Source organism: Macaca fascicularis, chromosome 5 (assembly GCF_037993035.2).
Source record: "Macaca fascicularis isolate 582-1 chromosome 5, T2T-MFA8v1.1".
Lineage (NCBI taxonomy): Eukaryota > Metazoa > Chordata > Mammalia > Primates > Cercopithecidae > Macaca > Macaca fascicularis.
In genome coordinates, this window is record NC_088379.1 from 146,351,439 (window position 1) to 146,372,042 (window position 20,604).

Sequence of the window (20,604 nt, forward strand, 5' to 3'; positions counted from 1 at the left end):
GGTCACAGATTGAACACAGTCATCATAAGTAGGATATTTTCATTACCTTGTACTCTAGAAACCCTGCTTGTGAACCTTTGAAGTCACTACCTTCACCCAAAGGTAACCTCCATGCTAACTTCTAATCTGATTAATTTTGACTACATTGAAACTTTATTTAATTAAATCATGGTGTTCTTTTTTTCTTTGTGAGATTTGTTTGCTTAACATTATTTTAGTGACATTCATCCATAGTTACGTGAGATTGTAGTTTGTACATTCTTGTTACTGTATAATATTAATATTTTATTATATGAATATGTCACCATTCATTCATTCTCCTGTTAAGGGATAATTGGGTTGTTTATAGTTTTGGAGATGTTGCAAATAATGCTACCATAAACACTATTTTACATATATTTTATTTTATTTTATTTCATTTCATTTGAGATGGAGTTTTGCTCTTGTTGCCCAGGCTGGAGTGCAATGGCAGGATCTCGGCTCACTGCAAACTCAGCCTCCCTGGTGGTTCAAGCAATTCTCCTTCCTCAGTCTTTCAAGTAGCTGGGATTGCAGGCACCTGCCACCACACCCAGCTAATTTTTGTATTTTCAGTAGAGATGGGTTTCACCATGTTGGGCAGGCTAGTCTTGAACTCCTGGCCTCAGGTGATCTGCCTGCCTCGACCTCCCAAAGTGCTGGGATTACAGGCGTGAGCCACCATGCCTGGCCTATTTTACATATAGTGTAGTAAATACAGGTATGCATTTTGGATATATATCCTTTAACACATGTGGCTAAATAATTTTCAAAGTGGTAGTCCATTTACATCCCCCAAAACTGGATGAGAGTTCCAGTTACTCCACATCTTTACCAATAAACACTTGGTCACTGGTATTGCCAGTCTTTTAATCTTAGTCATTCTGGTGGCTGTTGAGGATTATTTATATATATGTTTTAAAATTAGTATTGTTCTGAAAACTAAAAGTATGGCTAACACTCCACATCATCAATCTTTTCTTCCCTCTCCAGAGGTAACCATAATCTGAAGTTAGTAACATTTCCAGCATTTTTGCTGTGTATATATATCCATAAATGATGTATACAACTGATTTTTGCTTTACAATTTTACATATGTGGCATTCCAATTTGATTTTTCACCAAATATCTCCCCCAAATTTAGGAATTAGTCCATATTGATACTTATAAAGTCTACGAATTCAGTACTTAATTCAGTACTGGGCCTATTCATCTGCTTCTTCTGAAAAGTATTCAGAATAGTATTGTTCTGGAAACTAAAAGTATGGCTAACACTCCACATCATCAATCTTTTCTTCCCTCTCCAGAGGTAACCATAATCTGAAGTTAGTAACATTTCCGGGCATCTTTTGGTACTTTTACAAGGTGTGTATATGTATATAGCCATAAATAATGTATACAACTGATTTTTGCTTTACAATTTTACATATGTAGCATTCCAATTTGATTTTTCACCAAATATCTCCTCCAAATTTAGGAATTAGTCCATATTGATACTTATAAAGTCTATGAATTTTAATTGCTATTAAATAGATAGCATGCAATTTGTCCCTTTTCCTAATAAAAGGTTGCTTAAAAAATTGTGCTATGGTATCGTTGTATATTTGTATGCAAATTTCTTATGGTAGACACCCAGAAGGATGATGGTTGAATCTTTAATTTTGCACATATTTACATTTACTTAACATTGCCATGTGCTTCTCCTAAACAGGTTTAACATTTATACTCCCAGTAGAATTGCTTAAAATTTGTTTCTCCACCTTTCACCAATACTTTGATCTGCCAGGCTTTTACATTTTGGACAGTCTTTTGGGTGTCATTTATTCTGTATATAACTCTTTTGTCAGTTACATGGGTGTCAAAATTCATTCCTCTCATTTTCATTTACCTTTTTACTTTATAATGTCTTTAGTCATCCTGAAGTTTTTAAATTTTATTAAATTCATTGTTCATTAAATTTTTTTGGGTTTTTTTGTGTCTTAAGAAATCATTCTACTTTAATATCATAAAGGCATTCTCCCATGTTTTCTTATAATAGTTTTATTTTTGCTTTGTATATTTAGGTCTTTCCACCTGGAACTTATTAAATATGTGCTGTTAATAGGGATCTAATTTTATCTTCCTCCATATGGATCGCCAATAGTTTTTGCCTCATTTATTGAATAATACCCGTCTTCTTACTGATGCTAATGCAACCCGTACCATTTGCCAAATAGCCAAATGTATGTGAGTCTGTATCTAGGCTTTCTATTCAGTTACATTTGTCTATTTGCTGACACCTGAAACTATGCAATATTGTTTTAATTACTAGAGCTTTATAATAAATAAAAGTGTCCTTCTGCTTGTATAACTAAAATGGTCTGGGCTTTTCAATTCTTTAATTATTCTTATGAATTTTAGAGAGCAATTAACCAAATTCCATTAAAAAATCTGTATGAGGATTTGATTTGAATTGCCTTGCATTTATAGAATATTTCAGTTCCTTATAATTTTCATACCCCAAATTGCTTATTATAATTTTGTTGTTTTATATAGACAATGTTTTAGATTGACCCTATATATTAAATAAATTGATTATTATTACTTTTTGTATCCCCTCCTGCCTTTTAAATTCCATTTTCATCTTGTGAAGACCGTCCTTTGAAATTCTTTCACTGAGTATCTGTGAATAGTAAAGGTTCTCTGTCTTTGTCAGAATAGTTATTTTGCCATCACTCTTGGTAGTGAATACTGGCAGGCACTACCCGGATCCATCTTCCTCAATCAAAGACTTATTTCCTGAGCTGCTGAGAGTACAGTAAGCCAACACAATCCAACTCTTGGCCCTCTTCAGGAGTCCTTTAACCCAAGGTCGCACTCTTCTCCTTTGGCAGCGCTCATCCAATGACTAAATGTCATAGGTGTATAAAGGCCCAGCCCATTTCCCCTAACTCAAGACAACTCTGAAGGGATATCCCAGATTCAAAGATGAGGCCTTTACTGAGACTTCACTGCAGGTCAGCTCTTCCCTCTGCTCAATCCTGCTTCCGTTTCTTCTGCAGATGTTGTTCCCCAAAGCATTCCCTAACATACTCATTATACTCTTCTCTGACTCAGAGTATGCTTCCTGGGGAAGCCAACCTAAAACAGTTGGTGTCAGGAGTGGTCCAAGATAGTAAGCTAAGATGGGATTTATGATTTGAATCACAGGCCATGTGACTATCAGTGAGGACCCCCTCGGGGTAGGTGTAGGACAGACAGACCTTGGCACAAGGTAACAGTGCAGTAGTTAAAACTTTCATCAGTAATGAACTGGGGTGGTATTCTAATGTAAGGTTATATAAGAGTGGGTAAAATGTATCAGGCAGTTGAGAACTATGAGGGAAATAGTAATCTTAATGACAGTGGCATTGACTGTTATTGCTAAGTAAAATTGATGCTTTGAAAATAGCAAAAAGCTGGGAGTGGTTAGTTGGCTATCAAAATCTAAGAGTAAATTCCAGAAGGCCTTTTTGGTAGCAAATAAAGGGGCTTTTATCTCCTCCAGTGGGAGGGCAGAAAAAGCAGAGGAATAGGCCCAGTACTAAATCCTAAGTGCGGCAGAGCTCTAAAAGAGATTATGAAACCCAGCTTGGTCGGCTATGCAAAGGTCAAGGTGCTTGATCAGAAGGAGATTCTGATGCAGGGGGAGGATCATCAGGTTTCAGTTAAAAACGGGCAGAGCACACATTAGAGGCAGAGAATGTGGGATGATTTGTTCACAAAGGAATGGAATCCAGAGGGCAAAACAGAAATAAGAGGCGGGGAGGCTAGTACTGAAGTTCATCAGGCAACTGAAGGCACAGCTTAGCGCAGCAACCAAGAAAAGGTGGGATGTGACGCACGGCAGATAAAAGGTTTCCAACAGAAGTAAGCATGAATTTGCTGTTTGAGTCAATTGATCCAGTCCCAAATCTGTGAGTTCATTTTCCTCTTCCTTTTAGATTCCTCCTTTTTCTAAAAAAGTAAAACCAAGGGGGCCTTCCCCCGCTTTCCCTCCGTCTGCTTCCCTATTTTCCCTCGCATTTCCTGCCTTTTCTTAAGATCCTCTGCTTAGGAATGGGGCATTGGCCCCCGCAGGTGTGGGCGGGGAAGGGGCGGAGCGAACAGAAGTGGGCGGGCCCCTTCCTGTGACGTCGGCCGTAAGGGCGCTGCTGTCGTAAAAGGACGTCCGGTCCGTCTCCTAGTGTCCGGAACCGGCTGTCAGCCTCCCTGGCTCTTAGTACCTTCTTTCCCGGAGTCCTGGTCCACGAGTTGGATTTACTGCTGTCGCGGGCGGGCCTCACGCCATTCCCTGCCCTTCGGCCCCCTGACTGTGTCCGGCCTCCCGGTGAAAGTGAGCTAGGTTTGCCCGGAGCGCGCACGAGGTAGGGTGTCCCTCGGGCGGGTGACAGTTGCGGGTCCCCAAGCCGCCTGGCGCCTCTGCCGCTTCTCCCCTGGATGCCCCTCCGCCCCACTGGGTTCTCCAGCTCCAGGCTGGACTCCTAAAGCCGCAGTGTCGCGTGCGTATTTCCTCACTTGGTGACACGCGCAGTGCCCGCAAGAAGTTGGAGTGTTACCGGAAAAGGGCTTGAACCCATATAAGTCTGAGAAGAAGATTCACTCTTTTGAGCGTGCAGAACAAACTGGAGGGAAAAAAAATGAGATTTAACTTTATCAGAGGATTCAAAGGGTATCTCTGAGGACGCAGAAAGTTCATCCGCATGATCACCTCGTGATTATTTTCTGAGGTTCTTTGGCCAGGGCAGCGCGCCCTCTAGATTTTGTCATTTTACATACTGGAATGGTGACTTAGTGGTCTGGGCGTTACGTTACCGAAGTAACCACCTATTAAATGTGGCTATTTTTCAGTTGCTACCGTGTTGCTTACCACCGGTTTTTTTTTTTTTAATTGAGCATTCAGTTCAGAAAACTTCAGTTTAGAAGAATCTTGTATTTCAACTAAATAATGAAAATTAAACATACTCTTAAACATAAATTTGAACCCCGTTAAAATTACATGCTCACTGCGTGTAGAGGGAGAAGCATTTGCTAAAGATGCAAAGCAACTAATACCTTAAATGTCTTCGGAATGTTTTGACTTTGTAGTTAATAGTGTTTTTTGTTGACAGATGTTTTGTTTACATATTACATAGGAAAAATTAGACTTGTTTTACTTAAGGTGTTGGCAGCGTCAGGTCATCTGAATATATAGCTCAAAAAGGTGATATAAACTGGGTAAATAATGCTCTTTTTAATTTTTTTTTTTGGTAATGAGATACATGATTCATTTGTTTTAATGAGGTGTAGAATACTTTATCATTGGAGAAACTTTTTTCTTAGTGGGAAAAGAAAACCAGTTTGTCTTTTAGGGTAAATTTTTTTGACGTTTACATTTTTAGAATCGTAAGTGCCAATAAATGCCTTGTTTTAAGGGTCACCCGCTTCATTTGGAATAATACGTGCTTAACGTTTCGTAAGGCTTAGAATGTGCTTAGTTATCAAAAGGATAGAGTTTAACATTTAACAAGAATAAGAATACTTTGTTATACTATTTCTTAGTTTATTAAAATAGTAAATGCAGTCAATTATATCTTTTCTGTTCTCTTGTGTCAAAATAGGGGAAAATGCCTAAAAAAAAGACTGGTGCGAGGAAGAAGGCTGAGAACCGCCGAGAACGTGAAAAACAACTAAGAGCATCAAGAAGCACTATAGATTTGGCCAAACATCCATGTAATGCTTCAATGGTATCAGCTTTTTTTGATATCAGTTGATAGTTGAAAAAACCATATACTATTTTATCTGAAGTACACCTGAATAAAATTTTAGTGAAGACAGTGTTTTTGCATATATTTTGTTACTGAATTTAGTATCTCTGGCTCGTCCGTTGATTTCACTGAGTAGCAGTGATTCTTGTTGGATTTTATATTATTTATAAAACCTAGCGTATTACTTCACATACTGTTGGTGATAAAGGTAGATATTGGACAAGAATAGATAATAGAAACTTTCATTTTCCAGTTTCTTTAATGCCTTAATTTGTCTTATTAGTTGGGTTTTCATCATATTTTCTTAGCTATTCTTTCCTTTCTCTTTTCTGAACTTCCTACTTAACATCTGTTGGCTTCCTGTTCTATTACCTTATCTGCATGTGCTAAGTGGGTTAGCCCTGATAATTTCTGGGCTGCTTTGAATGGTTGCTGCTTTTGAAATATGCTTTTTGAAATACGTGAAAAAACAATTATGTCATCATTTCCTCTTTGCTTTCACTGACTGTAGAGTTATTCCAGTTCTCCCTATTTCTACTCCTTTCTTTGTTTTTCTTTTCCCACTGTTTCTTTTTTTTCCCTCTTCCTTTTGTTTTGTCAAACATATATGAATTGTTTAATGTAGCTTAATTTAGCAAACGTTTATTGTGCATCTACTCTGTGCCAGGTGTTATTTCAGACACTGTGGATGGTGATACATAGATGAATTACATGGGCCCTATTTCCAGAAGTTCATAGCTCAGTTATCTTGTATATTAGGATTTGTTTGTTTATAAATGACAGAAATCTAACTTAACCTTAGGGAAAAATAGTTTATTGAATGGATAATGGAATAACTCATATTGCTGGGAAGGGGAAGGATATACCTGGGACTCAGGGACAATCGGAACATGGAACAACTTGTAGTTCTATCTTTTGCTTTTGTTTCTTCTTCCTTATTAGTTCCATTTTTTCATGTTGTTTTACTCCATTTGTTTGGTTTCATAGTTGCAGGTAGCTTGCATGTCTCACATCACATATTGTTCCTCAGAGAAGGAAAGAACTCTGAAAGGCTGGACTTGACCCAGTGCCTGTCCCAGGACTAACATTTATTGTGGTTGGTTGGGAGAGGCCAGATTACATAGCACAAATGTGACAGTGAGGCTCTCTTCTGTATGTAAGAGTCCTTTCCAGAGAAGAGAGGAGTTAGGCAGAGAAAACAATAAATGACTGGCATGCCTAAATATATATAATGACAGCTAGATTTTAGAAGTGCTTCAATAAAGGTACAATGTACTTATTAGGACTAAGAGGTGATAAAGTTGACTGTGTGTGGAAGGGGTACAGTTCACAGAGGAGGTGGGATTTTCACCAGAACTTTCAACAGGTAGTAGGCACTTTTCAGGGAAAAGTATTAGAATAAGTAAAGACATGGAGAAGAGAGAATGTAAGACATATTTGGGGAATGGCTGACCATTAGTGACTTGAGTCTAAAAAGAGTAGGCCAACAAGGTTTGGAAAGTGGTTAAGGGCCAGATTGTGGAGAGTTTTTAAAACCATGTTTAGGACTCTGGATTTTCTGTGAACTTTATTATTTTGTATTCTCTCCTGTTTCTTATGTTCATTCTGTGATATTTTATTCCTTACAAACAACTGAAAAATAAACTACCAATGTGTTTAGCCTCCTTCGTGATAATGCCACTTCTTCCTCTGGAATCTACCCAGACTCTCTCTCTCTTACATACCTTTGTTATTTAAGCATGGGTAGATGCTTGTATACATGGGTGGAGTTGGAGCTTTAGTGTAGTGTCACTTAAATTTTAACCTGAAAAGCAGGTTATTCTTTGTAATACAAGTAAATTTGCAGTTTTCAGTCTGCAGAAAAATTAATGTGGTATTTTTATATGTTACAGGAATGTGACAAGTGTCAGAGGTAAATTTTATTTCTTTTTCTATCTACCTTTACTAAAATTGTCCCTCTGACCTTTTATTTGACATTGACCATATTTTAAAATTTTATTTTACATGACAAGGCGGCAGAAGAATAGAGCATTTTGCTACTTTTGTAATTCTGTACAGAAGTTACCAATTTGTGCACAGTGTGGTAAGTAAGTAATAACTAAGGACATATACTTTTTATAAACTGGTAGTTCATCAATTTGAACTTGGGTGGGTTTGTTGCTATTGGTTACAGTGCTTACAATTGGTTATAATGTTATGCTTTACCATTAAAAAAATAACAAAATGTGTTATGTTGCCTACCAAAAAACTATCAAGTCTTGATTTTGTCTCTTTGATGTAATGCTGGAAAATAATTAAGGTACAATTTAGATATAGGTTACCAATAAGTTTTTTTAAACAATAAAGGATCAGATTTTAGACATAACATTTGGGGATCCTAAACTTTTAGTTATACTACCTTAGTCTTGTCAGTATCTATTTGTTTACTTATCTACATTTTGATTCCTGCTGATATTACCTGCAGTGTGTTAGACCATTGGGAATAATTTTATTCCACATTTACCTGGTACTTATTTTGTGATCAGTAGTTTGTGAGTTTGATGCTTACCATGTGATTCATGAGTTTCCTCACATGTATTCTCAAATTATTGAAATCAAGTTCCTAAGTCATGTGCCCAATTCTTAAGTATAGGTGGAGACTTGTACCCTGAAATGATTATTCAAAATAAAACTAAATGTTAGCAAGATGGGTGTTTCCCAAATAGTCTTCCACAGACTACCTGAAATACTAATGGATATTTCTTGAAAAATATATATGGATATACATTTGAGAAATATTGCATGCATCCTCCTCTCATTCTCATCTGGGAGATTTCTATTATATATTTATATGTTAGAAGTTCTGAAGACTTGCAATAAAGAAACCGTTAACTTTATTACTCTAGATTTACATCCCTCCCCAACTTTTGATGAACAAGTATCACTTTTATTTATGAGATAATAATTTCAGGTAGAACAATTTGGGGTATGCCTCATTTAAATGTGTTTATATATAATAATATTCCAGAAAGTTAGTAGTGTTTAGGGCTATATCCCTGAATATTTCTAGTGTAGTTCTAGATTTCAAAGAATATATCTTTTCAATTCTACAGTTAATGAAAAAGAGAAAACTGGCCTATATGGAACACTCATGATAGTTTTTATAGCCTTGTTTCACAAAACGTAATGAATGTAGAGTGAGAAAATAGACTTTGTGGAAGATTAAGAGGTAAGTTCTTGCTGGGACTTACCCATATTTTCAGTGTCTCTGGGCTTAAATTTTGTAGTGCTGTTAGATGGATGCATTTCTCATTTACTGACTCTTAGTGCTGGACATGGAACAGTTGGGTAGCTGCTGCCTCTCATTTCCAGTTCCTCTTCCCATTTCCTATTGTCTAACTTTATTCCTTAGGAAATCAAGATAATGGAAAATGGTTTCTTTTGTGTTCCATTTTGTGGAGTCTCAGATGGATGATTAATGTCATCATTAATTCTCACATAATATCTGATAAGCAAATTTCCTGATAGTGTTTTGGGTTGGTAATTTAATTTGCTTCTAGATCAGAGGTTTAGTGGTTGTGTGGTGATTTGTAGCTGTATCACCGTATCGTTTATTATGCTTATTTGGGCACCATTTCAAAATTTTGCTGGGAAAATGTTTAACTGGGGGCTTTCTTGTAAATTTTTATGTTTGGATAAAATTACATTAACTTGATAAGTTACATAATCATTTGGTTTGTTTGAGGTATTCTGTGGAAAGAAATGATAACTTCAAACCACAATTTGTATTGTGAATTATAAAATGTAAAATTTATTATAAAAAAGCATTCCTTTAAAAATATTTTGAATAATCTGAAGATTCATACGTTTTTAAACTGTTAAAATGATCATTAGATTACAAAGCATAACCTGTGATTTCTGATTTAGTACAAACAAATTAGCATATATGTTGTTGTTTAGTTCATTTTACAGATTTCTTAGTAAATTTGAAATCTGAAAAGTCTGATTCGAGTAATGAAGTCTCAGTTACATCTATTTTCTCTTTTTAGTTATGTAAGCAGTAAATACTGATTCAATTTCATTAGTTTTTAAATTATTTCCTCAGGAACTTGGGCTGGATAAAAGAGGAATTCGTGGGTACTGGTATGTATTCCTTTGCAAGACTAACAGTGCAAATGTTTCTCTTCATTAGGGAAAACAAAGTGCATGATGAAGTCTTCAGACTGTGTCATAAAGCATGCTGGTGTATACAGTACTGGCCTTGCAATGGTGGTAAGCTTCTTCTTATCTCTTAGACTAGTACATTTTCAAGGATAAGAAAAAGACATTCTGATCAATGGTTATTTTTTTCTAAATATCACTGCTTTATCCCTTGTTACAATCAATCTGTAGTTATCTGGATTATCAGTGGCATGCTTTTTGTATGATTTTCCCTTAGTACCCACTTGTTTCTAGCTGCTTCTTTCTTTCTTATTAGGAAATATACAAGGCATGGAAACTTTTCATGCTGATCTAAACAGAATTTCATTTATCAGTGGTACCTTTCTAATATCTCTTAACCAGGCTTCACAAAACAGTATTTAGTGTACTGAAAGCCCTGCTTAACCAATGTTTAAGCCTTTGCTTAAATAAGCAACCTAGTTCTAACGGAACCTAGGATAATAGTGTTCTTTAAAACTTTACATTTCAGAAAAGTGTATATATTTAACATACCTCTTCATTACATACAGGATTTTTTTTTAAGTAAATTCAGCTTTTTGAATAATAAAAACAATTGGATTATGTGATGTATTTTGCTCTTTTTACTAAAACATGTTTTCCTTTTAAATATGAGGTAACCAGTTTTACTGTATTGTTGTATGATTTTATGTTCAAATAAAGTTTTGTTCAAATTGTAGTCCATGAGGAAAATGATACTATATTTATGTCAAATGGAATATTTTATTTATGGTAAATTTCCAAGAACATGTAAACTTCTATTATGAGGGAGACCTATATTTCATATGTGCATATATTATAGAAGCAAGGAGCGAGAATTATCTTGTGAATTGCTATTTATTTTAAATATAGGATTGTCAATGTTATCTTTATTCAGAAACCCTTTCAGTCTTCCTTGGTAGCTTAAGTTCAGTCAAATTTATTTTTTAAAATCACCGTGTGTTTTGAATGTGAATAATTTCTTCTTAAAACATTTAAGTAGAGTCATATATCATTAGTTATAAATTCTAGAAAAGTGATTTTCTGGATATTTTATATTTGCCTCCTCAGATTCCCCCTGAGAATAGCAGGAGAATAAGATCTGGTGTTCATTCTTTCATCTCACTCCCTACCAGGTTATCCTGGTTTGGTTTTGTCTTTTCTCTAAGGACCACAGTTCCTCTCTGTATGGTCAGGTAGTCCTCTCCTGTTTGTCCTAAGTCCTTCCCTGTCCTCTGTAAATTATCTCTATTAAAACTCTTCTGGATTACCTAGTTTGAGTGTACCATCTCTTTTTTGCAAGAACTCTGGCTGATCCAAGAGAGATAGTTGATGATTTGCTAGCTATACTGATAACCCATTTTTGCAAGTCAAAAAACATTCTTCCTATTTGTTGTTCGCTACATTTGTTTCAGAGTCTTGAATAATAGAATACTGAATTGAGATTCTGAAATCCTGGCTTTAAATCTCACCTCACCTGTAATCCAACTCTGGGACTTGGATTTAGTCTTGGGCCCCATGCTTTTCCTTTATAAAGGAAAGATTGTCTGATCCTACTCTCTCTTTTTTTTTTTTTTTTTTTTGAGACGGAGTCTCGCTCTGTCGCCCAGGCTGGAGTGCAGTGGCTGGATCTCAGCTCACTGCAAGCTCCGCCTCCCAGGTTTATGCCATTCTCCTGCCTCAGCCTCCCGAGTAGCTGGGACTACAGGCGCCCGCCACCTCGCCCGGCTAGTTTTTTTGAATTTTTTAGTAGAGATGGGGTTTCACCGTGCTAGCCAGGATGGTCTCGATCTCCTGACCTCGTGATCCGCCCGTCTCGGCCTCCCAAAGTGCTGGGATTACAGGCGTGAGCCACCGCGCCCGGCCTGTCTGATCCTACTCTCTTAAGATTCTTTCTAGCTTTTAATATTCAATAGGTGTCAATGTTTTATTGAAACACATATTGTTATTGTCTTTTCTTGATATAGAATTGGAGAATCTTACCCTGTATTTTAGTTCCATATATTTTACTTAAAAATTTTTCCACAAAGAAGTGTAATTATTATTAAAATATAAGTTTCCATAAGAGAAAAAAAGCTGGCAAAAGTTTCATATTTCTCAGTAATTCTAGAAAAGCTATGCAATTATTTTATAAATTATATGGATAAGAAGGTGTTTTAAAAATCAGAAATGGTAGTATTTAAAAATTCAATTTAGTTACAGGAATTATTATAGACAAGAAAGCTTAAACTGTTGTCTCCTCCAAAGTCCATTTGAATTAAATTCATTTTGAGGAAAACACTTCCAACTCTGACTTAATTAAATAATATTAGGGTAAGTGTGCAGTTTACCTTTTCTTCTTTTGATACGTAACTTTTGAGTTTTGTATATTGTGGGTAGCTGTTAAGTTGTTTTTCAGAGAACCCTTTTTAATTTTGGCTTAGAGTGAGTAGTACAATTTTTTAATGAAGCTACCTGCTATCATTGAGGGTTGATAAATTGCTAAATGTATACAGTTTTTATGGTTGTCATGGTTAAGCAATGGTTGCAGGTGATCAGGTGATAATGATTATCTATTCTTGTTCCTTGGTTACAGGGTGCAATATGTGACTTCTGTGAAGCTTGGGTTTGCCATGGTAGGAAATGTCTCAGTACACATGCCTGTGCCTGCCCTCTTACCGATGCTGAGTGTGTTGAATGTGAACGAGGCGTGTGGGACCATGGTGAGTCATTGGACACAAGCAGTGAGCTTCGTTATAGGTGAAGGTTGACTTGGAAACATTTTGCATGCTATTTTTGAGATTTTTTTTCAGGATACTGTCAATCCTAACTACTGGTACTATTTAGATTATCAGCGTAGTTAGAGAAGGGATCTATACTATCAGTTATTGTCAATGCTAGTATTGTTTACTCAAACATGGAGGGAGTTGGGGTGGAGCAGGTAGTCTTTTTGAGCATTGTGAGTGTTATACGAGTAGCTAGTGGATAGTAAGAGCCCCCTTTTTTCAGTTTCAGTTTAGTTTCAAGGACTTCCAACAGTTTTCATTTTAGCTTTTATCAGAAAAAAAATGGCTGAACAATTTTGGTGTACCTCCAAAGTAACTTGCCATCTCTTCTAAGCAGTTTTATAGATAGGAGTTTTTCTTAATTAAAGTTTATCTTATTTACATTTGTATTTTTTTTTAATCCAATAGGAGGCAGAATATTCAGTTGTTCTTTTTGCCATAACTTTCTCTGTGAAGATGATCAATTTGAGCATCAAGCCAGCTGCCAGGTTTTAGAGGCAGAAACATTTAAATGTAAGTTTTTAAATATTAGATGTTCTTTATACCCAAGATTCTGAATAGTGTATTAATCTTAATGAAAAAGGAATCAGGTTTTTTTATACTGCTTCTCATGAACTGTAATTTAACTCAATCTGTATTTTCTGTTTCTAGAAAACACTCAGAACAGTCAGAATATAGTTGTAAATTTTTCAGCAGGGATGCCACTGGCATATTGGTTGGGCCAGTTCTTCATTTTGTAGGCTTGATTTGATTAGGCGTTGCAGGACTTACACCTTTCCTGGTTCAGACTACCACATGTCATTTTTACCTTCAAATTATTGTAAGAACCAAACCCTCACCCTTCTTCCTTCCCATTTCCAAATGCCCTCCAGTAAGAGATACCACCCTGTTTGTTTCTGCTAGTTGGTTCCAGTGATTCTTAGACAGGACTGTATATCAAAAATACCTGTGGAGGTTTTAAAACTAATGTAGATGCCCAGGTCTCATCCCTGGAGATTCTATCTTTTAAGTCTGTGGTGGGTGCCAGGCACCTGTATTTAACCTACACACAAAATTTTCATGTATTTTCCAGTTGAGAACCAGCATTACTGACTGGGATAATAGTATCAACTTTACAGATGTTTCTTTTTTGGAAGGTTCATTGAAATGAGACTCCATATAAAACAATAGTATGTAGTACTTGGCATTTAAAAAGCCCTTTTTAAATAGTAGTTACTATTATAGGAAAAAGACTGAAATTCCCCAGGTATTCTCTTCCTTTAATTTGGTTCTTGTTCTGTTATGAAATCCTAATTCTTACACTTACTTATAAATTTAAAGTAGATAAGTCATCTCTGTAATATACATACAACATACATACTACACACACACAATATATGTGTATGCATGTGTATATAATTCTTACAATATTTATATATAAAATTCTCAAAGATTAAAAGAGCATCTTGAAGTATATATCATTTTTGAGCCTTTCTTAGCCTTTTGCAGAACGTATAATAATAAATTTAATTATTTTATTTGCAGCATGGGAGCTTTGTGTGTTTTATAACATTTGAACCCAAAAGACAGGCAGCTGTCTATAAGGCTGTATTTCCATTGCAAGCTTTTAGTGATTTGATAAAAGACAAAGGAAAATTCTAAGAATGTAATAATGGGATTTAAGATTAATCTCTTTCCCACAGGTGTTTCGTGCAATCGGCTTGGTCAGCACTCGTGTCTCCGTTGTAAGGTATACCTATGCATTTTTTCTTTTTAGATTTTGTTTTTAATCTTTATACCCCTCCACCAGTCCTTGGATTATATGTAGCTGTAATTAATGTATAAGATACCTTAAAATTATATAGTTTAATTCTTTTATTTTTGAGATTATGGAATTGAAGTTGAGAAGGCTTACATGACTTTCCAGTGGTCATCTAGTCACCTTGTAGTAGAGTTGTGACTAGTGCACATTTCTCTGGAATCCTGGCTCTGTGTTTTTAATGGAGAACATTCTGACCAAGGTGATGAGAGTCTATTTTAATTAATGTCAAAATGTACCTGCCTAGAAGAGTTTGGGTAAAGATTTCCAAATTTTTCTGTGTCCTTAGGCCTATTCTCTAGCATTTGTTCATCAAAGATTACTAAACAGATGTAGCCAATGCCCTTCCTCTCAGAAGCATTTCTCTAGTTCTTATATTCCTAACCCTATGTCTTATTTATCTTCCAGTTCTGTTCTAGTTTTACCAAATGGCGTTCAGGCGTTGTCTGTGTTGTTTTCTTTGTCTGGAGTACTTTTCCATCTTTGCTTACCCTATTGCCCTTCCATTCTTCATGTCACGATTAAGACTTCGTGTCTCTAAGATGCCTTTCCCAAACCCCATGTCTGCTTTAGTGCTCTTCCCTCTGCACTTCCCCTTCAGTGCTTAGTGTCTTGTAATTGCCCTTTCACTGTCTCCATCCCCAGTTAGACCATACACTGTGTGAGAGTAAATAGGCTGTTCACCATTATTTCATTTCGTCAGGGGCCTTATGAATACTGAAATATTTTTGAACGGCTAAATGTACTTACATGTCATACTCAATATAGTTAGTCTGCCTTTTGTTAGATCATTGTTCAGAAGAGTCCTGACAAAAATCATTTCTGTTAAAAAAATGAAATGAAAAGTGTGACTGGTCCCAACAAAATTCTTAATCTTACTGCCTTAACAAAGCTATATCTTTAAAGCAATGAATACTGTCTTTTTTGTATATTTTTATATTTTTATTTATTTACTTATTTTGCTTCTCCTATGTAGGCTTGTTTCTGTGATGATCATACAAGGAGCAAAGTGTTTAAGCAAGAAAAAGGAAAACAGCCTCCTTGTCCTAAGTGTGGGCATGAAACGCAGGAGACTAAGGACCTTAGCATGTCAAGTAAGGCCCTTAAGATACTAAGGAATTGATTTTTGCTTTCATACTTAGACAAAGTTTATCTTTTTTTTTTTTTTTGGTCTATTTTTCGTACTGCCTCTTATTTGAAAAGATGAATGTGTTCTTTTAAGCAAGTGGAATTTTACAGCTTGGGAAAATATGTCGGTAAAGTTTTTCAGTTTTACTTAAATATACCAATATTCATTTTGATATTTGGTATTTGCCTTAGTTAATGACAGCAAATACTGAAATTTAAGATAAAGAGTGATTTTTAAATTTTTGTTGAAGCTTCCTTGTTAAATAGTTGAGTAGCTATAATTCCTTCATATTAAAGTGGTGGTAATCTTAAGTACTTAGAAGTCAAATTTACTCTGAAGCTATCTTAGGCGTGTGGTATTTGAGCACCTATGTTTTTTTATGTAATAGCACTACTATAGGAAATTATTTTATGGTTTTTATGTAACTTTTTTTGTGAAGTAATAACACTACTATAAGCATGCTTATAGTAATGCAGCTCCCAATTTTGTTAAAGAGAAATTTGACTCTTAACCAGACATATCAGAATGGAAGCATAATTCTAAGTGACTGACTGCCTTGTTTAATCATAGATGTAGCTGCACAGTGAGGTGAGACTGATGATTTTGCTGATCTTCCGCACTAAACTTTGTGTCACTACTAAGGCAGAAGAAATGACAGGCTTTGTTTTTCAGGGCATCTACATTGTAAAATAGCTGTCTTAAGAAAAATGTACTGATATGAAATCAACTGTATTCTGTGATTTATGTGATTTGAAAATAAACTGTCAGTGACCAAACAGAAGGTATTTTAGTTTTAAACATGCCTCATTACCTTTGGAGTGGTCTGTTGGTCTAATTTGTTTTCTAGATTTAATAAAATGACACTGTAGTTTTTATCTTTTATGGTGTGTATATAGACTCAGGTGAAAAAATTAGGAAAATATGACCTATTTTTTCATTTGGGATTAAAGCAGCCAATGAAATTCATGAAATGTTATAGAGGAAGATGAGAATGTAGAGGACTGGAACTAACCAAATGCCTTGTACATGTCTGTCTTCTATAGCACGCTCCCTGAAATTTGGCAGGCAGACCGGAGCTGAAGAGGGAGATGGAGCTTCTGGGTATGATGCCTACTGGAAGAACCTTTCATCTGATAAGTATGGTGATACCAACTACCACGATGAGGAGGAGGATGAGTATGAAGCAGAGGATGATGAAGAGGAAGAAGAAGAAGGCAGAAAGGATTCAGACACTGAGTCATCAGATTTGTTTACTAATTTGAATTTAGGAAGGACCTATGCTAGTGGCTATGCTCACTATGAGGAACAAGAGAACTAGGGGAGCTGCTTGTCCTCTAGTGGCCGTGTGTGAGAGGAGCAGGAGTGGGTGTGTGCGCTTGATGAATTGTGGGTGGATGTTCAAAAGTACCTTAGCCACTTAGCCTTGTGCGGAAGGCTAGTTACACTTAATGGGCCAAGCGATAGGATGTAGCGTTTTTATAGAACTGATAATCAAGCTTACGGCATAAGAAAAATGAATTTCAAATGTAAGATGTTTATTGATCGAACCAATTGAAGTATCATGGATTGGATTGTTACTGATTTCAGTAAAGTAGTATGTTTTGCCAATTAGATACATATATACAGGATAAAGGAATAGGATGGTAATATATTTGTTTGAAATTAAATTACTGCTTTTATTAAAAAATACTGCTTCATTCATTTGTCTGATTTTGTAAAATGTAATGAGTAAAATGAATTACTGTATTTTTCCTTTTATGTCCACAGAATGAAAGTCATATGTTGTTATATTCTAAATTTTCATTAAATATTCATGTCACCTTGAGTTGTCATGATATGTGTGTTTTAGTATTTGACCTATTCTCTTTCTTCACAATGTATATCCTCAGTGGTACCTATTATTAATGCCTTAAATGTAGTGATAAGGTGACTAGCCATTTTTCAGAGATACAGTATCAGAAATAGTATTACAGAAGCTTTACCCAAGACATTTTATTTCTCTTTGAATAAACCTATTATTTCACTTAAGTACTTTTGATATTATATTTAATTTTTTGTTCTGTATTTTCAGTTTGTTTTGGAAAGCATTCCAATTTTTTTACAAATTGCTTCAGTTTTTGCACATACGGAAATAGGTAGTAGAGACTGTGTGGTATACACTTAAAGATAAGCAGCCCAGACCCCATCACTGATGATAGGTGGAGGACAGTCATGTCACAAGTCCCAGTTGTTACACTGGCAGTTAATAGGGATTGGGTAGTTGTAGAATGAAAGACAATATCTGATTGCCTGACATTTTAGATGTATGGAGAAAATGTAGCTATGAGGATAACAGGGTTGGATGGCCATTGTCAAGCCATTTTTGTTCTATAGAGGCATACTTAACAGCCAAGGACAATAACAGGCAATGGAAAGCCAGAAGTCAAAGTTAGAGGGCCTCTGGTGGCATATGAAAAAGGGTTTCGTCTTTTGCAGTAGGACAGCTTGAAAAAACCGAGGACCAAGCCCAAGACTTAATAGTTTCAAAGGATAAACTTCAAAGACAGTTGCCAGCCAAGGTAAGTCTATTATGCCAACATTGGCAAACTGCTTGGGAAAACCTGTGACCCTGACAAATTAGATGGAGACATCTGAATCGATGGTACTGGAGATTTTTACTCCCCAGACTCCTGAATTTCTGAGCTTTCAGTCATAGCCCACCCCTCCATGTTAAGGGCAAGCACTCCCTGCTTCATTCTCAGGCTGGATGACAATGCAGAGGCTTCTTTCCTCAGGAAACATGCTCCCTTCAAGACTTGTCCTGTCTCCAGGCCATTATAGTTAGTATCTCCAGGCCTAAAATTAGAGTTAAGTGATGATAAAGTTAAGCAAAACTCAGTTGAGGTGCTGGAAGTGAAGTGAGGAGAAACAGACTATACCCCAAAGGAACTGCAAGAATTAGGAAGAGTTGGAGGAATATGCTTGAGGTTGGAATCAGTGCTTAAGAGGATCAAAACATAAAATTAGGGAGGAGTTTGATGGCAGCCCCTACACTGCATCTTTGGATTGCTAAGAGTTATCTTAAATTAGAGGGTTTTAATACCTTGGCTAGGATCCTGTGAGACGGTGTGAACTCATTACCAGGATGGCTTCTTGAAGTTTGGAAAAAGTAATGGTCCTTTCTCAGCAAAGTCGAAACACTAGGATTACTGTGACATCGTGGAAGAATGGATTTAAAAGGTTAAGGGAATTGGGTATGTTGGAATGGATTGGAAGATGAGATGATTGTGTTCCATGGGAAGGCTCGGTGGACACACCATTGAATAGGGCCGTAGAAACCTGCACTGATGATGGGGTATAAGCATCTCTAAAAATATGTGGTAGCTCTCAGTGGGCCATATCAGATAGTAGGAAAAGAAAACAGTTCAGCTTGCTGATGGCAATGTATGACAAGGTTCTGAAAAATAGTGGCTAAAGTGGCAGTGCCCAACTGCCAAAAGTCAGGGGGTTACAGTTAATGAGAAAGTGAGAGTGGTAATCAAGGGGTCCTAACCTGCAAAGAGTTATGGAGAAGGCTAATGTAACATAGCATTTTAGGGACAAAACAAATGGGTAGCCAACACGAATACTACTCAGTTTGTCCCACTAGATAAAATTAAGGATGGATTACATGGAAGCTAAGGGTAGTCACCCCAATAAAAAGCTAGCTCAATTTCTGGGCCTGAGTCACTTCAGACCTGGAGCCCAGACTGAAGAGGTGGCTGGGTCCCAGGAGGAAAGACATGACACCATGGCATCTGTACAAGGTAATGATTCCCTTTGGTGTTTCCTCAAAGGGATCCAGAGCCATTTGCTCTGGTAATTCTAAGTTTAGGAAAGGGGAAATATAAGGGATTTCAAGGATTGTTGAACACAGAATCTGAATTGACATTGATATTCAGATAGTGTCCCTGTTGCTTCTTTGTAGGGGATGAGGGAGGAGTTGGGTTATACAAGGAGTCCTGGGCCAGTTTAAGCTTACAGTGGTTTCACAACGTGTGTGGAGGGCCAAGTGAAGCCTCTGACACTGCCTACCCTGTGTCCTCTTACTTCAGCCAGATAGTAATACACAATAGTGTCACTTGCAGGATGCAGTACCACCCCTAGGGATCTAAAAGATGCAGAGGTGATCATCTCATCACATCTGTCAATTCACCATTTTGGCCCCTGCAGAAATTTTATGGATCCTAGAAGACGGTGATAGACAAGCTCAACAAAGTAATATCCTTGATTGCAACTGCTATGCTAGATGTGGTATCTTCGTTAGAGTAGATGCATGTGGACCAAGTATATGGAATATCATCTTGGTTCGTGCAAATGCATTCTTCTCTCTCAATAAGAGAAGGGAATCAGAAACAATTTGCATTCACACAGAATGGGCAACAATATATATTTATAGTTTTGTAAACTACACCACTTTATCCTAAAGAACAGATCTGTTACCTAATGACTATGTTGAGGCTGGATGAACAAGTGGCTAGACCATTGAGAACTCGGCAGGAGATGTGTTCCAGAGGGAGGAGATAAAGCTTATGAACTTTCAGTGGATAAACCTTATAAACTTTTTGCCATACTCATAAATTTTTCAGGGTTCCAATGGTGAGGGGCAGTTTGATGCATCTGATCTAAAGTATAAAACAAATGACAGCATGTATTCTCTTACTCTGAGGAAGGAAGCACAATGCCTGGTGAGCCATCCTGAGTTCTGGAGGCAGCGTATGTCACACCTGAGGATAGTGTCCCGGCCAGTGTAACAGTTGATACAAAAGGCTGCCTGTTTTAAGTGGAGCCCCCAGCAGGTAAGAGTTCTGCAGCTGGTCTAGGTTGCAGTGGAAGTAGCCCTGCTTTCTGAGCCACAGAGTGATGCTACTATATTGGAGATATTAGTGATGGGATAAGTTGTGCTGTAGCAAGCCGCAGCAGGAGAGTCACTGT

The 20,604-nt window shown here is 36.7% G+C and overlaps 1 protein-coding gene across 5 annotated transcripts in view; it reads left to right on the forward strand.

Moving 5' to 3' along the window:
* The window catches only part of ZNF330 (zinc finger protein 330), a 95,629-nt gene extending 78,153 nt beyond the window's left edge, over positions 1-17,476 (forward strand). For 2 of the 5 annotated variants that reach the window (XM_065545522.1, XM_065545523.1), the window contains 9 exons: positions 5,637-5,762; positions 7,676-7,695; positions 7,796-7,866; positions 9,955-10,034; positions 12,535-12,661; positions 13,133-13,237; positions 14,407-14,453; positions 15,499-15,616; positions 16,695-17,476. In XM_065545522.1, the coding sequence (XP_065401594.1) occupies positions 5,643-5,762; positions 7,676-7,695; positions 7,796-7,866; positions 9,955-10,034; positions 12,535-12,661; positions 13,133-13,237; positions 14,407-14,453; positions 15,499-15,616; positions 16,695-16,969 (963 nt within the window). In that variant the 5' untranslated portion in view covers positions 5,637-5,642 and the 3' untranslated portion in view covers positions 16,970-17,476. Of the gene's footprint in view, positions 1-3,734; positions 3,954-4,221; positions 4,404-5,636; positions 5,763-7,675; positions 7,696-7,795; positions 7,867-9,954; positions 10,035-12,534; positions 12,662-13,132; positions 13,238-14,406; positions 14,454-15,498; positions 15,617-16,694 lie in introns of those variants that run through there. The other 3 variants (XM_045392906.2, XM_045392907.2, XM_045392905.3) reach the window with 3 other exon arrangements.
* Positions 17,477-20,604: the final 3,128 nt, after the last annotated feature.